Below are 19,198 nucleotides of genomic sequence, written 5' to 3' on the forward strand. Positions count from 1 at the left end.
TGTTTCCATCCTACCGATGAGGAAGCCAGGCCCCCAGCAGTGAAGCAGCTTGTTCCAGGTCCCTCAGCCCGTGAGTGGCAGAGTGGACTTGGGGTCTGGACCTGGGCAACTGGATTCCAGAGGCCACATTCTTGCTGTTTCCAGAGCCCTCCCTGAACGTTCGCTGTCCTCATGATCTTGTGTGTGTGTGTGTGTGTGTGTGTGTGTGTGTGTGTGTGTGTGAGAGAGAGAGAGAGAGAGAGAGACAGAGACAGAGACAGAGCGCACGCGAGAGTGAGAGCGCTTCTTTCTTTTTCACCTGATGAGGAAACTGAGGCCCAGAGGTAGTAAGATCGCCACCAGAGAATGCCTGGCACGTGCTCTCAGGCTTCTGCGAGAGGCACCACTGGCCTAGAGACCCTGCCTCACCTGGCCCAAACCCCAAATTGCCTCTACAGCTTCCCTCTGGCTTCATCCAGGAAGCTTTGCACACCCTGTGAGCACACGTTTTTGTCTCTGCCCAGGGTACCGATCTGCCCACGGCCTAGGGCACGTGGCTGGGCTCTGCCCAGACCCAGTCCCTCCCATTTTGGTATTTGCTTCCTGGGTGTCTCGGTGTGAGCCAGAGGGCGGTCCCAGAGCTGCTTCCCAGCTCTCCTCCCCACAGCTGCACCAAGCCTGTTATCAGACCAGCCCCTTGGGCCATTCTTGAGCTGCGGGCTCCGCTTGGCTTGCTCTCTCGTTGCTCTCGCCTCTGAGGGTCTTCCGTGCTGCCGTGCCCCACCTCGTACCATGTACCATGCCCCCTTCGTTTCCCTCATTCTCTGCAAGTCTGGGGCCGAGCGCCGAGACTGGGTACTGGTATGGGGCCGGGGCCACGGCACCTCGGGGAAGAGCCCCGAGAGAGCGAGGGGAGGCAGTGCATGCACATCACTCACGGGCAGCCCCTCAGGGGCCCCCCGTGTGCTGAGCCTGCCCCAATCCGTATCTCCCCGTACAGATCCGGGGCCAGCTGCAGTCCCACGGAGTGCAAGCGCGGGAGGTCCGGCTGATGCGGAACAAATCCTCAGGTGAGCTTTTGTTCCCAGTGCCTCCCCTTCTGCTGGCCAGCCTCAGCCTCCAGTCTCCCTCTTGCTTCTGTCTTCTCCCTCACCCTCCCTGCCCTGCCTTCCCTCCACGGCTGGGCATGGGCAGCTTGGGGTGCCCTCTCTTCTTCTCTTCCCCTCGACCCACCCTCCTCACAGCTCCGGGGCTGTTGGGGAGGGGGTGCAGCGCTGAGCTGAGTGCTCCCCGGGGGCAGGGCCAGGGCCAGGCTCCGGGGAACCTCCTCTTTGGGATTCTGAGTATCTGAGGTGGTAACACCCCTATATACTCCCTTCCCTCTCCCTTCTTCTCCTTCCCCTCCCTTCAATTCCCCCTCACGTTTTTCTGGTAACAGCCTGTGACCAGAAAGTAGGTCTGACACGGCCCCACCCTCGTGTCCCAAGAGAGGGGAGGCAGGGGATGGCTCTTCTCCCAGGGTGCATCCCAAGGAGCAGCCAGGATTCCTGGCCTTGCTTCTTCCCTCCCTCCCTCCCTCTTGCAGGCTGCTTGGAGCTGGCCTGAGATTAGCAGGGTGGTGGGGGGGGAGTTGTCTCTGCAGGACCTCTGGCCCAGGCTTCCCAAGGCAGGCACAGTGGGGCTTCACTGCCTGGGCTTCTCTCTCCATCTCTCAATCTCTCTCCTCCCCACACCTCCATATCTATCTATCTTTCTTTTTCTCTCTCTCCCCCTCTCCCCCCCCTTCTCTCTCTCTTTCCCCTTCTCTCTCTTTCTCTCTCCCCTTCTCTCTCTCTCCTTCCCTCTCTCTCTCCTTCCCTCTCTCTCTCCTTCCCTCTCTCTCTCCTTCCCTCTCTCTCTCTCTCCCCTTATTTCTCTTCTTCTCTCTCTCTCTCCCCCTCTCTCTCCCTCTCTCTCCCTCTTCCCCCCTCCGTCCCTCCCTACCTCACCCCAAATCATACCATTTCATCCTCCTGTGCATCCTAATAGTCACTCTTTTGGAGATCAAGCATGCCCCCCCCCAAACCCGCCACATCTAAGCCCTCCCTGTGTGTACACCTCCAAAGGAGGAGCTGTTTTCCTGTGGCCTCAAGCCCTGGATCCCTTTCCTAGCCCTGGCCAGGCCTGGAGTCTCTCGGTAGCATGTAGGTCTTGCTCTGCTTCACCTCAGCCACGCCACACACTGACAGGGTTCTGGTTTCTCTCTCCATAGGCGGTATCCTAGGTGTGGCCCCCTCTGTAGCCCTGGGCGCTTCTCCCAGGCCCTCACTGATTCTTTAAGGGCCGCCAGGCCAATCCTGGCCCCCATTCTCCTGCTGTCTCGGAGGACTTGCACTGTGGGTGGCCATAATCTTCCTAGCTTGGCCCTGAGTGAGGCTCCCTGGTGAGGCCCACATCCCCTTACTGTGCTGAGGCTGAGGTGACATCATATCCCCAACTCCCCCTGGTTCCTGATGGGCCTGGAGCCTTCCTAGCCTCACGGAGCAGCCTGGCCCAGGTTCTCTTTTGTTTCTTTGATGAAGCACTTGTTACAGGACCCCTCCTGGGTGCCCCAGCCTTGTGCTGGGCCCCGCCCTTCAGGTGTTTATTCTGGCCCATGTGGAGCCAACCAGCCTGCCCATCTGCCCTCCTTCCTTCTCAGGAGACAGACCTCTACGTGTACCCTTTCCCTCCTAGCTCCTTCTCTCTGTCTCTGTCACTCCAGGCAGGTCTGCCTGAGCTCCTCTCTCTTTCTTCCCAGTTGGCGTGTGTGTTATCTCCTCTCCCCCTCCCTCCCCACTCCCCCCCCCCCCCCCCCCCGTTCCTCTTTCCTGCCCCTCCCGGCCTTCTGCCTTGCCTCCCACTCCCTGGTCTTTCTCTCTCTGATTATTTCTCTCTCTCCCTTTCTTCTTTTTCTCTCCCCCCTTCCCTCTCTGCCCCCCTGGTCCTCTCCCCTCGGGTCCCACCCCCGGGAACGCCGTGTGTCCAAAGCTGTTGACTAACCCACTGCGTCTGTATCTGAATGCTGTCTCCAGGTCAGAGCCGGGGCTTCGCCTTCGTCGAGTTTAGTCACTTGCAGGACGCTACACGATGGATGGAAGCCAATCAGGTTGCTTTGCCGCACTTGAACCCCCCCCCAAACAAATACTACTTTGTAATCGAGCGCTCCCCATCGCCTGATTCTTATGGACACAGTTCCCTGCCCTGTGGCCCTGTGTCCCATCCCCCCTCCCCGCCCCCTCTCTCTCTCTCCCCCTTCCTGACCCTCACTATCTCCTCTTCCCATCTCTTGCTACCCACCGGGCTTCCCATCAAGAGCCCACACTCACCGCTGGCCCCTTCCTACCAGACGCTATTAGCTCTGCCCCTCCACTTCCCAGCCGAGCTTTTGGAGAAAGGGCTGCTGGGGGCGGGGGAGGTTCTTCCACCGAGGCTCCCAGTCCCCGGGGACCACCCTGCTCAGGGGTTAGGCAGAGCCAGGACTTCGTTCCACTCTCAGGCGCCACTGGAAGCCTAGCCACTGGGGGACTTAGCTGTTGGCACACTAACTGGCAAGTCCCGTTTGGCCAGCTCTCTCCCTGCATGTGAGTTTGGCCTTTTGATTTCGGTGTGAGCGGCCAGCACTGCTCTGTTGATCTAAAGTAGCAGTCAGATGTGATAGAACTCACTTCAGGTGCCCCGGCCCGCCCCCTGCACCTAACCCCTCCACAGAAGTCACCGCTTGCCCCGTTCTGCTGCTGGCAGACCTGCCCTCTCAGCAGAGAGTCCTGCTCTAGGGAAGGGAAGGGAGCCTGCTCCCCTGCCTGGCACGGTCTCCCCACCCAGCAGCTTTGGGACCTTCAGAGACCCAAGGACCTGCTCTGCTCACCCACCCAGAGCCCGGCTCACTGGTGTGGGGCACCGAAGGAAAGCCTCAGGGGAGGAAGGGGCAGAAGAGGTGGAAGCAGGGCTCAGCAGGGCGGCCCTGGGGCCATCTTTGCCCTAATGCTGTGGGCTCAGGACCCAGCCAGCCCCGGGAAGACAGCCTCACAGCAGGAACTTCCATCTCTTAAATATGGCTCTTTCTTTTTCCCCTTCTCCAGCACTAGCGCGCGTGCGCTCTCTCTCTCTCTTTCTCTCCCCTCCTCTCCCTCCCCTCCCTGTCCCCCTCATCCCGAGTGTAGCCTGTGTAGTGCTGGCCCTGGGTGTGGCCTGGCAGCATCAGGGCCGAGTGGGGGGTTTTCCCCCACTGTCCGGCAGGCGTCGGTCAGCCGAGCACTGTGTGCCTGGTGGCGTGTGTTCACGTGTGCGTGCGCGTGCCCGGAAAGGCAGCAAACAGCTGCGCCCGAGGGCTGTGGCGCTCTCCCTCCCTCCTTCCCTTCCTTCTTCCCTCGTCCGTTCTCCGACCTCCCTCCGTTCCCTGTCCCTCATCCATCCAGCTGAAGGGCTCGCTCACTCTCTTCTCCTGTGCTGAAACGGTGCGTGGGGCACTGCTGCCCGGGCCTCACTGTGCTCTGCTTTTTCCCGCAGCACTCCCTCAACATCCTGGGCCAGAAGGTGTCCATGCACTACAGCGACCCCAAGCCCAAGATCAATGAGGACTGGCTGTGTAATAAGGTACAGGGGCGGTGGGCAGCGGTTGCCATGGATAGAGACGGCGGCGGCGGCGGCGGCAGCGTCTGTCTCCCTGGGGCCTCTGGGGGTGGCATAGGCGTCGAGGACTGGCTGAGCTCAAGTAGCCACCGTTCCTCGCCGTCTACCCACCCACCCACCCGCCCGCCTGTGCGTACTGGGCTCTCATTGGCGCCAGGCTCTGCCCTCACGTAGTACAGTCTTGGCTGAAGTCCCAGTGGGCTTTCAGCAAATACTTACGTAAGGGACCAACTAGTGACAGTGGAGGCACAATGCGGTGTGTCAGAATGTGGACCTCTGAGCCAGACTGGCTGGAATTAGACCCTCTCGGATCCTCCTTGATCTCTGCCTCGCTCTCCTCCTCTCTAAAATGTGAATAGCGATGACACCTCTCCCCAGAGGTGGTTGGGAGGATTCCAGTGTGGCGATGAGAGGGTGACACTTGGAACGACACCTGGCCCATGGTTAGCACCCTTTAATGTCTGCCCATACCCCCCCAAAAGAAAGCACAGGGCATGGTGAGAGCCTGAGTCAGGTGACCCGACCTTGATGGCCCCTCCGACAAGGCCATGTCCACCAGAGGCCCAGGGTAGAAGCTGTGGGGTCTTGGAGTCGTATTCCCTACGAGGAAGCTGAGGCTCAAAGGGGTGCCACCGTGGGTGAGCCTCTCCTGATCACAGGGGCCCCGGACGCCACCCTGGGTTCAGGTCTCCCCTGGGGCCAGCCTCACAAGCAGCCCCGAGGCGGCCCGAGACCCCATAGCCAGCCGGTGGTCCTGAGAGCTGGCAGACGCCCTGACTTGCTCCCCGAGAAGAACTCTGCCTACTAGGGGAGTGGCACCATTGGTTTAAAAAGAAAGTGTTATCAGAAGGCAGGGTGTCCGATGTCTCTGCAGAGGTAGAGACGAAGTGACAATGGCACGGTGTCTCTCCTGTATTTTCAGAGACTCCTCAAAAGCAGGGAACTCCCTCCTTTCCCCTCCTCTATTCCCCACATCCTCTTGGTCACCAGGTCCTGTCACTTCCATCACAGAAATGCCCTCCCTTGCAATTCCCACCACCCAGACCAGTTGTCACACGCTCTGTCCCGCTGTGGACCCCTCTTCTGCTGTTCTGGCCTTGCCTCTTTCTCTCACCCTCTCATCTGTAACATTCCTCGAAACCACTTCTAACCACATCCTTCCTTCTCTGCTTAGGACCTCGCCAACTCTGAACTTAAGCGTGACCACCCTCTATAATCTAACTTCACCTGCCCTCTCCAGCTTCGGCTTTTGTCTGGCCTCACCTTCCTACACCAGCTACAGAAAATCTCTTGTTCCCTTCGCTAACCATAGCTTCCCAGCAAAACCAAAGCAAACTTCTGGGCCTCCCAGATCAAACATCCCTGCCAACTGTCCCCAGCTAAGTGAGCCATACCCCTCTTGGCCTCTTCCCCTCCGTGGGTCCCCACAGACTGACCTGCCTCCCTGTGCTACATCTGCCCCCTGCTGTGAGGTCTCGAGGATGACAGAGGCCACGCCCTGGCATACAGGGCAGAGCCTGGCGTGGGACCAGTGCGCACTACGTGACCACGGAACAGAGAGAGATTTGGTAGAAGTTGGGGGTTTCTGGAGGCTGGGATGGCCAAGGCTGGTTTCTCAAGAGAATCAACCCAATTCTTGAGATAAACGAGGGATGGGAGTCTGACGAGAGTGGCCACTGGCTTTTAGGGGTGAAGACACTGAAGGTCTCTAACAGGGAAGCAAGTTTTAGGGACGAGGAGGGGGTGGCACTTGTAACGGGTGGGGGAATTGATTCCCGAGCTGAGGGGATGGCCCTGAGGACAGACTTGAGACTGTGTGAAGGGAAGATCCACAGACTGAGAATGACAGCTGGAGCCCCCTTCCACCCCTGACCCTGGGACCTTCCTTCCTGGAGCATCGTGGGGTTCCCTGAGGTAGGGGGAGGGGTGGTCTCTGGATCCAAGTTTGGAGGGTACAGTGGAGAGCCCCACCTGCTCTGACGGCCTGGCCTGTGCCTCACAGTGTGGCGTCCAGAACTTCAAACGCCGTGAGAAGTGCTTCAAATGTGGTGTGCCCAAGTCAGGTGAGGCCCTCCTACCTCCCCACCTCCCTGGGACTTTGGTGGGAGAGGGGAGGAGGGGGAGGGGCCGGTGTCCTGGGAGGAGGGTGGCCAGCCTTGGAGCCTCCTTCTTCGTCACCAGCCTGTCTTGTGCCATCCCTGACAGAGGCAGAGCAGAAGCTGCCCCTGGGCGCAAGGCTGGATCAGCAGACGCTGCCTCTGGGTGGACGGGAGCTAAGCCAGGGCCTGCTCCCCCTGCCTCAGCCCTACCAGGCCCAGGGAGTGCTGGCCTCCCAAGCCCTGTCACAGGGCTCGGAGCCAAGCTCAGAGAACGCCAATGACAGTGAGTCAGTTGTTCCTTCCTTTCTCCCTGCCCTAGGGTGTCTGTCTGGGCTAGACTCTCCAAGCGCAGAGAGATGGCGGTGACCAGGACTTAGCCCTCCCAGGGTCTCTCTGCTTGGTGGGGGGACACACATGTGATGTAGGGAGAGCAGGAGAGGAGCGTTGCCCGACTCGACTTTGGGGGTGTGTTGAGAAGGTTCTCAGCAGGTGAGTGACTGAGCTGGGACTTGGACTGACAAGCAGAGTTTATCCAGGAGGAAGAGGTGAGAGGAAGCAGCAGGTGCAAACACATGGAAGCCAGAGAAGAGGGACAGTGGGGAGCCACCAGAGGGTAGGGCTGGAGCAGGGTGTCAGGGGTGCCCCCTAATGCTGGGCCCCTTCCCACAGCCATCATTTTGCGCAACCTGAACCCACACAGCACCATGGACTCCATCCTGGGGGCCCTGGCACCCTATGCGGTGCTGTCCTCCTCCAACGTACGCGTCATCAAGGACAAGCAGACCCAACTGAATCGCGGCTTCGCCTTCATCCAGCTCTCCACCATCGTGGTGAGGGCGGCACAGGGGGGGGCCGGGCGGCCAGGGTCCCGGCCCCCGGGGCGGGGAGGAGGGACCCCGAGCCCAGCCCCCCCCCCCCCCCGCCGCGGCTCCAAGCCTGGAAATGGGGCAGTGGAGCCGGGGACCTCCCCGGGCCTGACCCTTCTGCCTCCGCCTACCCCCTCCTCCCCCCAGGAAGCAGCCCAGCTACTGCAGATCCTACAGGCCCTGCACCCACCGCTCACCATCGACGGCAAGACCATCAACGTTGAGTTCGCCAAGGGTTCTAAGAGGTCAGGGTTCCACCTGTGTCCTTTCCTAGCTGGCCCCCTGGGCTGGGGCCTCGCGTCTCACTCCCAGTCTCTGACATCCTCTCCAGGGACATGGCCTCCAATGAAGGCAGCCGCATCAATGCTGCCTCTGTGGCCAGCACTGCCATTGCTGCGGCCCAGTGGGCCATCTCACAGGTACTCAGAGACTCCCCTCTGCCCCAGCATCCCCATACCGGGGCCACCTCGACCCTTCCGTGCCCTCTCTGCACAGCCTGGAGGGCTGGCTTGCTGTTTTGGCTTTCCGTGGACCCCAGACCCTGTCACAGTGGCTGCTGTGGGCTTTGGGCGCCTCGCTGCAGCTCCCTCCCCAGTCACCTCCTCCCAGGCTTTCAACTTCAACACCATCACAGCTGCTTTTCGCTTCTGTTTGGTGGTTATTTTATCATCCTGAACTGTTTCAACTTCTTTAATGAAACGGAGTTTATAAGTGGCTGAAAGAAAATTGGGAGAGGAGAGTAAAGAAGGGGAGGACGGTGTCTTCCTTGATCTGATACCCAGCACACGAACCACGCCACACACGTACCAGTGTCAGCCGTGGGAGCACTTTGGCACAAGTCTTCGTTCCTTTCTTGTTTTTGCCGCTGTCCTGCCCTGCTGTGGCCGGGTGGCCCTCACACTTCACTTGTCTGAGGCCTGCATGCTTTCTGTCGGCAGACCGGCACAAGCCTCACCTGTGGGCAGATGCTTCTTAGCAGGTTCCCCTCCCCCTGCGCCCCTTCCTCTGCTAATGAGCCCCTCCCACTGCCCCTCAGGCCTCCCAGGGTGGGGAGGGTGCCTGGGCCACCCCCGAGGAGCCACCGGTCGACTACAGCTACTACCAACAGGATGAGGGCTATGGCGGCAGCCAGGGCACAGAGTCCTCCCTCTATGCCCATGGCTACCTCAAGGGCACCAAGGGCCCCGGCATCACTGGAACCAAAGGGGACCCAGCTGGAGCAGGTGAGCCCCAGCATCTCTCCCTGAGCCCGTGGTGGGGGTCAACGGGCATGGGGTCCTGGGCCCCACCACTAACAGGTATTCTCCCCCCCCTCCCTCCCTGGCCCTCTTTACAGGTCCTGAGGCCTCCCTGGAGCCTGGGACAGACTCTGTGTCACTGCAGGCTTTCTCCCGTGCCCAGCCTGGTGCCGCACCTGGCATCTACCAGCAATCAGCCGAGGCGAGCGGCAGCCAGGGCGCCGCTGCCAACAGCCAGGTGAGAGAGCCCAGGGGGTGCTGGGGGACAGGCAGGGTTCCCGGGGGGGCGGGCACTGGCAGACACTGAGCCCTGTTCCCCTGTCTGGCCCCGTGACCAGTCATACACCATCATGTCACCCGCTGTGCTCAAATCTGAGCTCCAGAGCCCTACCCATCCCAGCGCTGCCCTGCCACCAGCCACCAGCCCCACTGCCCAGGAGTCCTACAACCAGTACCGTGAGTAGCCACGGCCCGTGGGTGGGAGGGCGGGGGGAGTTCCTTAGCAAAGCACAGAAGAGCATGACGCCCCTTCTCCCCTCCCCTCCCCCAGCTGTTCCGGACGTGTCTACTTACCAGTACGACGAGACCTCTGGCTACTACTATGACCCCCAGACTGGCCTCTACTATGACCCCAACTCCCAGGTGATAGGGTGGCCCAGGGAGTGGGTGGGGTCTGTAGTTCTCCTTAAGGTCTTCCCTCATGCCTTTGCATTGCCCCTCCCCCAGTATTATTACAACGCGCAGAGCCAGCAGTACCTGTACTGGGACGGGGAGAGACGGACCTACGTCCCTGCGCTGGAACAGTCAGCCGACGGGCATAAGGAGACGGGGGCCCCCTCGAAAGAGGGTAAAGAAAAGAAGGAGAAGCACAAGACCAAGACAGCCCAACAGGTGAACACTGGGGGTTCAGCAGTCACTGGCTGGCTGTGTGGTGTCTTCCGATGAAGAACGTGCTTCTATCCTCTTTAACCTTCCACTACCAAGGGCGGAGGGCAGATGTGTGCGTGGTGGCAGTGATTGTGCTTAAGAGAGACCAGGCTCCTGGCCCAGTTCTGCTCTTTGATGCGTGACTGACCTCAAGCTGGGGCAGTCTCCTCAGTATGTGGTAGGGCCACCCACCTACCTGCGTGGCCAGTGCCATCCATCCAAGCGAGCCCAGTCAGCCTTCCTGTCCCCCAGTGGGAACCCTCAGGTTGCCTGCATGCCTGAAGCCAGGCTAACCCTGCCTGTGGAAACGAACGGGCAGGCAGACCTCCTTTGGGCCCAGAACCCCACTCGTGAGTATGTCGGATTGTCCATCCCAGAGAACTTCTCATGGGCCCCTCGGGGTGCGGGTGGGAAAGCGGCCACAGCAGCGTTTGGTGGGCGTGGGCAGTTGGAGGGAATGTCAGCGTCTGCCTGGGGAAGAAGAGTGTGACAGTCTGGGTGTAGCCCTCAGTGCCGAACCAAGTGCTGAGTAAGAACTAAGTGTTCCCTTGACTACCTGGTAAATGCTAAAAGTCATGTTGTGCCTGGGGTGGGGGGAGCAGAATGTGGAGTGTGGCACAGTATCACGGGTGTGTGTTAAAATCCTACCCGGAGAAAGCCATTTTGTGCAGTGTGGAATGGTAAGACGATATGAAAGCCCACAGAGAGCGGAATCGTGTGAGTGCCTGTCAGGAGAATGGGGGACACGGCCCAAGAGGGCTTGATGGGGGCCACCGGTGATAGAATGACGACAAGGGGGGACCGTCACGGCCGTCTCCTCACCTCTTGCTTGAGGCTGCGGGGTGGGAAGGGGTAGTGGACGGAGTTGGCGGTTACAGCAGTCGGAGGGGCCCCGAGAGCCTCACCCCCACCCTTCCCCCTAGATTGCCAAGGACATGGAACGCTGGGCCCGCAGCCTCAACAAGCAAAAAGAAAACTTCAAAAACAGCTTCCAGCCCATCAGCTCCCTGAGAGACGATGAAAGGCGGGAATCAGCTACCGCAGATGCTGGCTATGCCATCCTCGAGAAGAAGGTGTGTTGTGGCCACCCCTCCACTACCCACTCCCCGCCCCAAGTCTTGTCATTTCAACGGTCCCTCTGTGGAGTCCCTGAATCTGTGTGTCCGTCTTCCCCAGGGAGCACTAGCTGAAAGACAGCACACCAGCATGGACCTCCCAAAACTGGCCAGCGATGACCGCCCAGTGAGTGGTCGGAGCAGGAAGAGGGGTGGGGGTGGGGCGATCTGGCCAGGCCTGACCTCCCACCCCTACGCTCATGTTCTCCAGAGCCCACCTCGGGGCCTCGTGGCAGCCTACAGCGGGGAGAGTGACAGCGAGGAGGAGCAGGAGCGCGGGGGTCCGGAACGGGAGGAGAAGCTCACTGACTGGCAGAAGCTGGCCTGTCTGCTCTGCCGGCGCCAGTTCCCCAGCAAGGAGGCGCTCATCCGCCACCAGCAGCTCTCTGGGCTACACAAGGTGGCTGAGGGAGGATTGGCAGGGAACCTCGGCTCTGCTTGGCCCGGCCCGGCCCTGCCCGGCCCTGCCCGGCCACTTCACACCTCCTCCTGCCTGTCCTCTTGCAGCAAAACCTTGAGATTCACCGACGAGCGCACCTGTCGGAAAATGAGCTGGAAGCACTGGAGAAGAACGACATGGAGGTGAGGTGTGACCCACTCCTGGGCTCCATCCCCTCTGTCCCTTGCCAAGTGCCTGTCCCCTCAGGCAGCTGGCGCTCAAGTCCCTGAGCTGGATATTGCCTGGCTGCCATCAGCCGTCTCACCTCCTGTCCCTGCGAGGCTTCTTCCCGACTCCCCCCGTGCTGGCTGCTCGTACCCACGATGTCCTGCCCACGGGACCTCAGACCTGTTAGCCAGATCCAGCTCCCATGGGGCCCCTAATGTTTCCTGCGAGTAGCCACCGGTTCCCCCGTCCTCACACACATGCACACGCACACGCACACACGTTTTCAGCAAATGAAGTACCGGGACCGTGCAGCTGAACGCAGAGAGAAGTACGGCATCCCTGAGCCACCGGAGCCCAAGCGGAGGAAGTACGGCGGCATGTCTGCAGCTTCTGTGTAAGTGCCCAGAGCCGAAGTGCGGACCCGGGGCCGGCAGGCTGGTCACTCACACTGTACCACTGGCCCCGCAGGGACTTTGAGCAGCCCACACGGGATGGGCTGGGCAGCGACAACATTGGCAGTCGTATGCTCCAGGCCATGGGCTGGAAAGAAGGTAGTGGCCTGGGCCGGAAGAAGCAGGGCATCGTGACGCCCATTGAGGTGAGTCTTCTGTGATCCCATCCCCGTCTTCCAGCATTCTCTGCTGCACCCCCATCCCACCGCTCACCTGACGGCCTACCTCCCTCACATAGGCCCAGACACGGGTGCGGGGTTCCGGCTTGGGGGCCCGAGGCAGCTCCTACGGGGTCACCTCAACCGAGTCCTACAAGGAGACACTGCACAAGACAATGGTGACCCGCTTCAACGAGGCCCAGTGAGCAGCTGTGAGAGCTGCTTCTACATATGTCGGGTGTCCAGCCCAGGGCAGGGGAGGGTGAAGTGGTGGGTGGTCTGAGTGGGGCCCTGCACCTGTCTGCTAGCCTACTCCCCAGCCAGAGAGGCCCTGACCAAGTCAGACTTTAAATTGGTGACTTTTGTTGGAAAGCTGGGCTGGGATCATGCTCTTCTTTTTGTAATAAAAGCTGAAAAGTCCGTAGCTTGCACGTCTCTTTCTCATGCGCCAGCACGGTTTGTGACCCGCACAGACACAGGGACATAAACGCAGATGGACAAGGGGCCTCCTCGGGCTGAGGTGGGTGGCATTGCTGGCACTCGCAGTGTCTGGTGTGTGGGGATTGAACATGAAGTTCTGGCCTGTGCCCCAACCCACAGGATCCTGGTCACAGTCTCCCTCACCGTCGTCAAGTCTAGCAAGTCTCGATATACCAGGAAACCCGCCAGCACTGGGAACCCTGCACCTGCTGTGCAATCTCAGGGCTAAACCTAAACTGCATTTGACTGTCCAAGGGCATCTCCCAGTTGGACGACAGTGGGCACTCTGGCACCAGTTGCCGCTGCGCCCTCAGTGAACGGACGGCCCCAGAGGGGTGGAGATAGAGAAGCTCAGCCTGCCAGTCCCTGGTCCCACAGCTGCCCCATCAGGACTGCTTGGGTTCACGCTCATTCCTGTGCTCTCCATGGCTGTTAGCATAGCACCCGCCCCTCTGGTCACCAGGGACCGATCTGCACTCTGTGATTCCCAAGTACGCGTGCGTGCGTACTCTCAGCACTGGTCTGGGTGCGGTGGAAAATGAGGCTGGGGCTGTCCTCTCCCGGCCTTGGAGGGCTGCGCCAGAAACTGGGCCAGGAACGGCCCCTCCCCCAAATACTTGTCTGTGAAACCAGAAGGTGGAAGGGGAGGTGGTAAGGGGAGAGCAGTTGGCACAAAGCCCCTCCCCCCACTTACTGGCCTGCGTAGTGACATCTCCCTGCACCAGCTGTAGGAGGCGAGGTGAGAAAGAAGGGGCCCCCTAGAGGTGATAATGCTGCTGATTTGGGGTGGGGGTATTGCCCAGGGACTGAGGGAAGAGGGTGTGGGGGAGGGGAGAGGGACAGGAAATAGGAATAGAAAGAGGCCACCTGTCTCAGGATGGGTAGCTTTTAGTTTGGAGGCACCTACATGTTCCCTTCCCTCTTCCCACCCCCCAGGGCTCTGGAATCCCACAACAAGGAAGCCTTGTACATGGTTGGCAGTAGTAAATGGTACAGTCACTCTGGAAAACTGTTGGGCTGTTTCATATAAAGGTAAACATAACACCCTATGACCCAGCAATTTCATTCTTAGTTACCCCAAATAATGCAACCGTGTCAATAAAAAGACTTGTTATATGTACATGGAGAGCAGCTGTGTTCACCGCAGCCAAAAACTGGGAACCCAAACATCCAACAAGAGGAGAATGGATAAATTAGGGTCTGTTCAATGGACTACAACTCAGGAGTAAAAGGAACAAAGTACTGTTACAAATATCAACATGAATGAATCTCACAAACGAATGAAGAAAGACACACAAAAAAGACACTATGTACATACGATTCTGTTCATGTGAAGTTCTCATTCAAAACACATATTGGTGGGGTGCCTGGCTGGCTCAGTCGGTAGAGCATGCAACTCTGATCTGAAGGTTGTAAGTTTGAACCCCATGTTGGGTGTAGAGATTACTTTAAAATCTTTAGGGGCGCCTGGGTGGCTCGGTGGGTTGAGCATCTGACTTCAGCTCAGGTCATGATCTCACAGCTCGTGAGTTTGAGCCCCGCATTGGGCTCTGTGCTGACAGCTAAATTTTTTTTTAAATCTTTAAGGGGTGCCTGGGGGGCTCGGTTAAGTGTCCGACTTCGGCTCAGGTCACGATGTCACGGTTCATGAGTTCGAGCCCCGCACCGGGCTCACTGCTGTCAGTGAGGAGCCCGCTTCAGATCCTCTGTCCTGCCCTCTCCCCTGCTTACGTGCACGCGCTCTCTCTCCCTCTCTCTCAAAAATAAAAAAATAAACATTATGGGGCACCTCGGTGGCTCAGTCAGGTGAGCATCCGACCTCAGCTCAAGTCATGATCTCACGGTCTGTGGGTTCGAGCCCCACATCGGGCTCTGCTGACAACTCAGAGCCTGGAGCCTGCTTTGGATTCTGTGTCTTCCTCTCTCTCTCTGCCCTCCCCTGCTCATACTCTGTGTCTCTGTCTCTCAAAAATAAATAAACATTAACAAAAATTAAAAAATAAACATTAAAAAAATCCTTAAAAAAACACATTTTGGTGATAGAGCAGGGTGGAGGTGGGGAGGGTATCCACTAGAAAGGGTTGCAAGGTAGCTTTCTGGAATAATAAAAAGGTTCTAGATCTTGACTGGGGTATGGGTCACATAGGTGTATACTTTGGTAAAAAATCAAGCTGTATAATTACAATCTGAGAGCATTTCCTCATATGTAAATTATACCCAAAGTTAGAAAAAGACCACCAGAACAAACCTGAATGAGAAGCAAGGAAATGATAAAGAGCAGAAATGGAGGAGATAGGGAAAAACAAGATTCATAAAATTAAAGGCAGAATCTTTGAAACAAAAATTCAGAGGAAAGACACACCCTCTGGCAAGACTGATGAATTAAGATAGAAAATACAAACAAGCCAAATACAAAATTAAAGATGGGAACTTAATATAGTTGTAACAGAACTTTTAAAAATAATGAACATATACCCGAAAACCTAGATGAAATGAATACATTCCTAGAAAAATATAACATGCCAAAACCATTCCATGAACAGATCAATTTAGTAGAGCAAAAATTAGTGGATTAAAACAGTAGTCAAAAGCTTTCCTCTCCCCACCCAAAAAAGGGCCCAAATGGGGTTTTTTTTGTTTTCTTTTTTTAAGTTTATTTATTTTGAGAGAGAAAAATGAGCAGGGAAGGGGCAGAGAGAGAGAGAGAGACAGAATCCCAAGCAGGCTTCAGGCTCTGAGCTCGTCATGGGACTCGAACCCACAAACCGTTGGGATCATGGCCTGAGCCGAAATCAAGAGTCAGATGCCTAACTGACTGAGCTACCCAGGCATCCCCCAGAAACAGATGAGACAGTACATGAACATTTCAAGCCCATTTCACTTATATCTGTAGATGTCAAAATCCTTAACAAAATCTTAGCTAAATGAATTCATTAGTACATTTAGCAAACCTGTTTTGATCAAATAGAATTTTTTTTAATTTTTTTTAACGTTTTCTATTTATTTTTGAGACAGAGAGAGACAGAGCATGAACGGGGGAGGGGCAGAGAGAGAGGGAGACACAGAATCCGAAGCAGGCTCCAGGCTCTGAGCCATCAGCCCAGAGCCCGACGCGGGGCTCGAACTCACAGACCTCGAGATCGTGACCTGAGCCGAAGTCGGCTGCTTAACCGACTGAGCCACCCAGGCGCCCCTTGATCAAATAGAATTTATCCCAGGAATTCAAAAATTGAGTCTGTATCAGAAAAGCTATAAATGTAGTTCTCTACATTAATGGACCCAAAGTAAACAAACATAGTAATCTGAACCACAGAAAAAGCACTTGATAAAGGTTCAAGAAACCATGAATGAATGCCTATATAAATGAATAGGTGAAAGAGTAAATAAATAGAGAAAGGAAATATTTTTACAGGAGAATGTCAACTGATAATACTAATAATTGTCAGCAATGATGGAATTAGAAATTATATACATGCTAAATTAAAACTAGCATTGACACTAGCAGTCGGTGGGTCAGGTCGGTTACACTTTGATGAGGAACAGGATATTTACATAGATTCAAAGTATCTCTCCACAAAATGCATGTGAGTTCATTCCAAAGGGAAAAGGAACAAAGCAACCATTATCAGTATTAAAATTACGAGCCAAATGATAGCATGAAGTAAGGAGTCCGGGTCGCTTCTGTGATATTCCTCCCTGAGTACAGAACCGGAATCCAACCATGAGGAAACATCAGACAAAACCAAACTGAGAGGCATGCAACAAAATTCCTGGCTTGTCATCTTCAAAAGCATCAAGGTCATGAAGGTCAAGGGAAGACTGAAGAACTGTTCCAGACTGCAAGAGACATGCTATTTGAAAGTTCAAATGTCACCTCCTTAATGAGGCCTGTCCTGGCTACCCTGTTTAAAATTCCAAACCCTCCCCCGCCAAACTCCCTGTGCCTCCCTCCTTGCATTACTTTTCTCCGTAACACTTCTCAGCTTCTAACATCCTCTAGATTTTCCTCCTTTTCGATAGTTTGTCTCCTTTACTGGAACGAAATCACCACGAAGGAAGAGACTTTTGCCTTGCTCACCGCTGTGTCCCTAGTGCCTAGAACAGGGCTTGGCATGTACCAGAGCTGGGAAGCATGAGTAAATACGCACATCACAACTGTTCAAATCACTCTCACTTAAAAAGAGAAAAAACAAAAAAAACAAAAACAAAAAAAGCTAGAGGCGCCTGGGTGGCTCAGTTGGTTAAGCGTCCGACTCTTGGTTTCAGCTTAGGTTATGCATGATCTCACAGTTAGGGAGTTCAAGCCCTGTGTCAGTCTGTGCGCTGCCTGTGTGGAGCCTGCCTGGGATTCTCTGTCTCCCTGTCTGCTCAAGCTATTCCCTCCAACTGGAATGATTGCTCTTCCCTCTTGCTTGGGAAAGTGCAAATCCCGCCTCAATCACTCCCACTGATCCAGATCCGTTTGAGGGCAGTCAATTCTTCAGAGAAGAACTCGGCCACACTCATGGCTTCAGCTGTCACCTCTGATGGTCCACAAACCTGTATCTACTGTCCCAGGCCTCCCTCCAACCCCTGAATTTCGCACCTGGTCCCCAACTGTCTCACTCAACCAACACATACCACAACTCAGGATGTCCACCATGCATCTCAAATGTAACATATCCAGAAACAAACTCCCGATCTTGCCCCACACCTGATTTCCCACGTCAGTTGATAACAACTCCATCCATCCTTCCAGCTCCTCAGGCTAATAACCTGGGGGTCTAGCCTGGACTCCTTTCTACTTTTCATGTCCTTTGTTTATGTTTGATCTGTTGGCAAATCCTGGAGCCTTTACCTTCACAATCAATCCAAAATCAAATCCCTCCTCACCACTTCCACTTTTACCATCTCTTTTTAAAAGTTTGTTTAGTTTTGAGAGAGAGAAAACACAAGTGGGGGAGGGGCAGAGAGAGAGAGAGACACAGAATCCGAAGCAGGCTCCAGGCTCTGAGCTGTCAGCACAGAGCACAACGCAGGGCTCAAACTCACTGTGAGATCATGACCTGAGCTGAAGTCAGACGCTTAGCTGACTGAGCCACCCAGGTGCCCCTTATCATCTCAGTCTGATCCTCTCTCACGACTTCCTGGACTCTTGCAGTGGTCTCTCTGCTGGTTTTTCTGCTCCCGTCTTTTCCTTCATAGTTCTCTCTCCCCACACACACAGCAGCCAGCTTGTTTATTCTAAAACATAACTTAGGTATGCCTGGGTGGCTCAGTCAGTTAAACTTTGGACTTTGGCTCAGGTCATGATCTCATGGTTTGTAAGTTCGAGCCCCGCATAGGGCTCTCTGCTGTTAGCACAGAGTCCCCTCGGGATCCTCTGTCCCCTCTCTCTCTGCCCTGCTCCTCCCCCACTTCTGCTCTCTGTCTCTCTCTCTCCCTCAAAAATAAATAATCTTTAAGATAGATAAAGACAAAAAATAAAATGTAATTTATATAATGTGACCCCTCTACTTAAAATCCTTTTACAGCTCCCCACAAATCTTAGAACAAAAACCAAACATCTCAGCCTGGCTTATAATACCCTACTTGACATGGCCTCTGATCTCATCACCCAGTGTTCTCCCTTCCTCACCCCTCTCTGACTACACAGCCTTCTGCTCTTCCTCAAACAAGAACCTCCAACCTCAAGGCTTTGCACCTAATGTTCCCTCTGTCAGGAATGCTTTCTTTCCCCCATGTGACACATGGCCTGCTTCCTCACTTTTCACATGCCACTTCCTCAGGGAGGCAGTCCCTTAACTACTTTGCATGGGGTATCAGGGGAGGTCTCTCTGAAGTGAGGCAAAAGATAAATAAGAAGGAAAATATCTGGGACACCCGGATGGCTCAGTCAGTCAAGCATCCAAGTGCGGCTCAAGTTATGATCTCGTGGTTTGTGAGTTCCAACCCCAGGTTGGGCTCTGTGCTGACAGCTCAGAGCCTGGAGCCTGCTTCGGATTCTGTGTTTCCCTCTCTCCCTGCCCCTCCCCTGCTCGTGTTCTCTCTCCCTCAAAAATAAATAAAATTTAAAAAAAAAAGGGAAAAGATCTGATGGGAGAGTGTTCTGGACTACTGCAAGGGCAGTCTCCTCCATATGTTCTTTGCTATGTTCTCTCAGTGCCCTGCACTTAGTAGGCACTCAAGAAGTCTTTTTCAAATGAATAAATTTGGAGGTTGTTGACAGGATATGAGATCCAGAATTGGGGATGAGGTGATAAAAGAATTTTGTGGTAAACAAACATTCAAGCATCACCTTCTCTGCAAAGCTTTCTTTGACCACACTAAAAATGCAACCTGACCCCACAGATTTCCCCTTACCTTGTTCTATCTCTCTCCATAGCATTTGGCAGTTATCACACACATATATACAACACACGTATATATTTAATTATATATTCACATATGAATATAGAATAGGCACAACGTATTCAAGACATTTATTATATGTATGTAAAGGTAAATTAGTTACATATTAACACTAGTTATCATGTTATGTCCACTAAGTAGTATTTATATGTCTATTTTATTACATATAATTTGTATTATACAGTCATATATATCTGTTACAATAAATATATGCAAAACAATAATTTTTACTTATTT

General features: G+C 55.2%; 1 protein-coding gene across 8 annotated transcripts in view; it reads left to right on the forward strand.

The window, feature by feature from the left end:
- The window catches only part of RBM10 (RNA binding motif protein 10), a 29,972-nt gene extending 17,461 nt beyond the window's left edge, over positions 1–12,511 (forward strand). For 4 of the 8 annotated variants that reach the window (XM_004000427.6, XM_045050489.1, XM_045050488.1 and 1 more), the window contains 20 exons: positions 980–1,049; positions 3,033–3,106; positions 4,507–4,593; positions 6,632–6,692; positions 6,835–7,011; positions 7,398–7,558; positions 7,742–7,839; positions 7,926–8,013; positions 8,631–8,817; positions 8,931–9,070; positions 9,171–9,288; positions 9,383–9,474; positions 9,559–9,723; positions 10,683–10,832; positions 10,936–11,001; positions 11,086–11,274; positions 11,382–11,456; positions 11,769–11,875; positions 11,950–12,079; positions 12,172–12,511. In XM_004000427.6, coding sequence (XP_004000476.1) covers positions 980–1,049; positions 3,033–3,106; positions 4,507–4,593; positions 6,632–6,692; positions 6,835–7,011; positions 7,398–7,558; positions 7,742–7,839; positions 7,926–8,013; positions 8,631–8,817; positions 8,931–9,070; positions 9,171–9,288; positions 9,383–9,474; positions 9,559–9,723; positions 10,683–10,832; positions 10,936–11,001; positions 11,086–11,274; positions 11,382–11,456; positions 11,769–11,875; positions 11,950–12,079; positions 12,172–12,297 — 2,361 coding nt within the window. In that variant the 3' untranslated portion in view covers positions 12,298–12,511. Of the gene's footprint in view, positions 1–635; positions 835–979; positions 1,050–3,032; positions 3,107–4,506; positions 4,594–6,631; positions 6,693–6,834; positions 7,012–7,397; positions 7,559–7,741; positions 7,840–7,925; positions 8,014–8,630; positions 8,818–8,930; positions 9,071–9,170; positions 9,289–9,382; positions 9,475–9,558; positions 9,724–10,682; positions 10,833–10,935; positions 11,002–11,085; positions 11,275–11,381; positions 11,457–11,768; positions 11,876–11,949; positions 12,080–12,171 lie in introns of those variants that run through there. The other 4 variants (XM_045050486.1, XM_045050490.1, XM_045050492.1 and 1 more) reach the window with 3 other exon arrangements.
- The last annotated feature ends 6,687 nt before the right edge of the window (positions 12,512–19,198 follow it).

Source organism: Felis catus, chromosome X (assembly GCF_018350175.1).
Source record: "Felis catus isolate Fca126 chromosome X, F.catus_Fca126_mat1.0, whole genome shotgun sequence".
Lineage (NCBI taxonomy): Eukaryota > Metazoa > Chordata > Mammalia > Carnivora > Felidae > Felis > Felis catus.